The following is an 824-nucleotide window of genomic DNA, read 5'->3' on the forward strand; positions in this document are numbered from 1 at the left end:
AAGAACAACCTGCATTTTGAGTGCAGCTGGAGGATTGTTCCACTCTAGATTGAAGTTGCGGAAAATCTGTGGTAGCAGAAGAAAGGTTGGATCAATATTGCGTCCATAGATCATATGTCCATGGCACACTCTTTTTACACACGCACCTTGGCCACAATTGTCTCGATCTCTAGGTCAGCAAATCTTCTACCTACACACATGCGTGGTCCAAATCCAAACGGAAGGTAGGCAAATGGATTTTTGCATTTTAGATCGGTTGCGCCTGAAAGCCATCGTTCAGGTAAAAACTCATTCGCTCGTGGGAAGTATTTTTCGTTCTTTCCTAGATTGTAGTTTGGCGTGTTCAGCATAGTCTGCAAACCAAATTAACAATTTATATTTTGCGGCTATGTAGAAAGGAACAATTTTCTAAATAATTTTTGACTTACGCCAGCTGGAATTTGGTAGCCACCTAGAACCAGGTCTTTGACAGAAGTGCGACTGTTGCCAATAGTAATTGGCATAACTCGCATGGTTTCCTTGATGCAAGCCCGCATAAACCTGTAGGAATAGCAGAAGTGCTGAAATGTATTCATTCTACGATCCACAACGGTAGAGGATAAAACAGAATATCATATATTCTATCATACTTAAGTTCTTCTAGCTGTTCCTTTGTAATAGGTATGCTTTTGTCTGGAATAACTCTGTCGAGTTCCTCCTGAAGCATCTTTTGCTTCTCTGGATTAATAGACTCCTCATTTCTGGAGTGACTGTAATCCTCCAGATCCCACTGATACTGATGACTTACAGTCCTCCACTACCGTGGCTGAGCCAGATGAAAACAC

At 41.6% G+C, this 824-nt stretch overlaps 1 protein-coding gene across 1 annotated transcript in view; it reads right to left on the bottom strand.

Moving 5' to 3' along the window:
- The window catches only part of LOC113216232 (probable cytochrome P450 12a5, mitochondrial), an 803-nt gene extending 77 nt beyond the window's left edge, over positions 1 to 726 (bottom strand). The window contains exons 1-4 of the mRNA XM_052273368.1: positions 630 to 726; positions 429 to 540; positions 147 to 353; positions 1 to 66 (exon numbers count right to left, since the gene is read on the bottom strand). The exon at positions 1 to 66 is cut by the window's left edge and continues 1 nt beyond it. Coding sequence (XP_052129328.1) covers positions 1 to 66; positions 147 to 353; positions 429 to 540; positions 630 to 706 — 462 coding nt within the window. The 5' untranslated portion in view covers positions 707 to 726. The remainder of the gene's footprint in view (positions 67 to 146; positions 354 to 428; positions 541 to 629) is intronic.
- Positions 727 to 824: the final 98 nt, after the last annotated feature.

This window comes from Frankliniella occidentalis, unplaced genomic scaffold (genome assembly GCF_000697945.3).
Source record: "Frankliniella occidentalis isolate FOCC.00 unplaced genomic scaffold, Focc_3.1 Scaffold267, whole genome shotgun sequence".
NCBI lineage: Eukaryota > Metazoa > Arthropoda > Insecta > Thysanoptera > Thripidae > Frankliniella > Frankliniella occidentalis.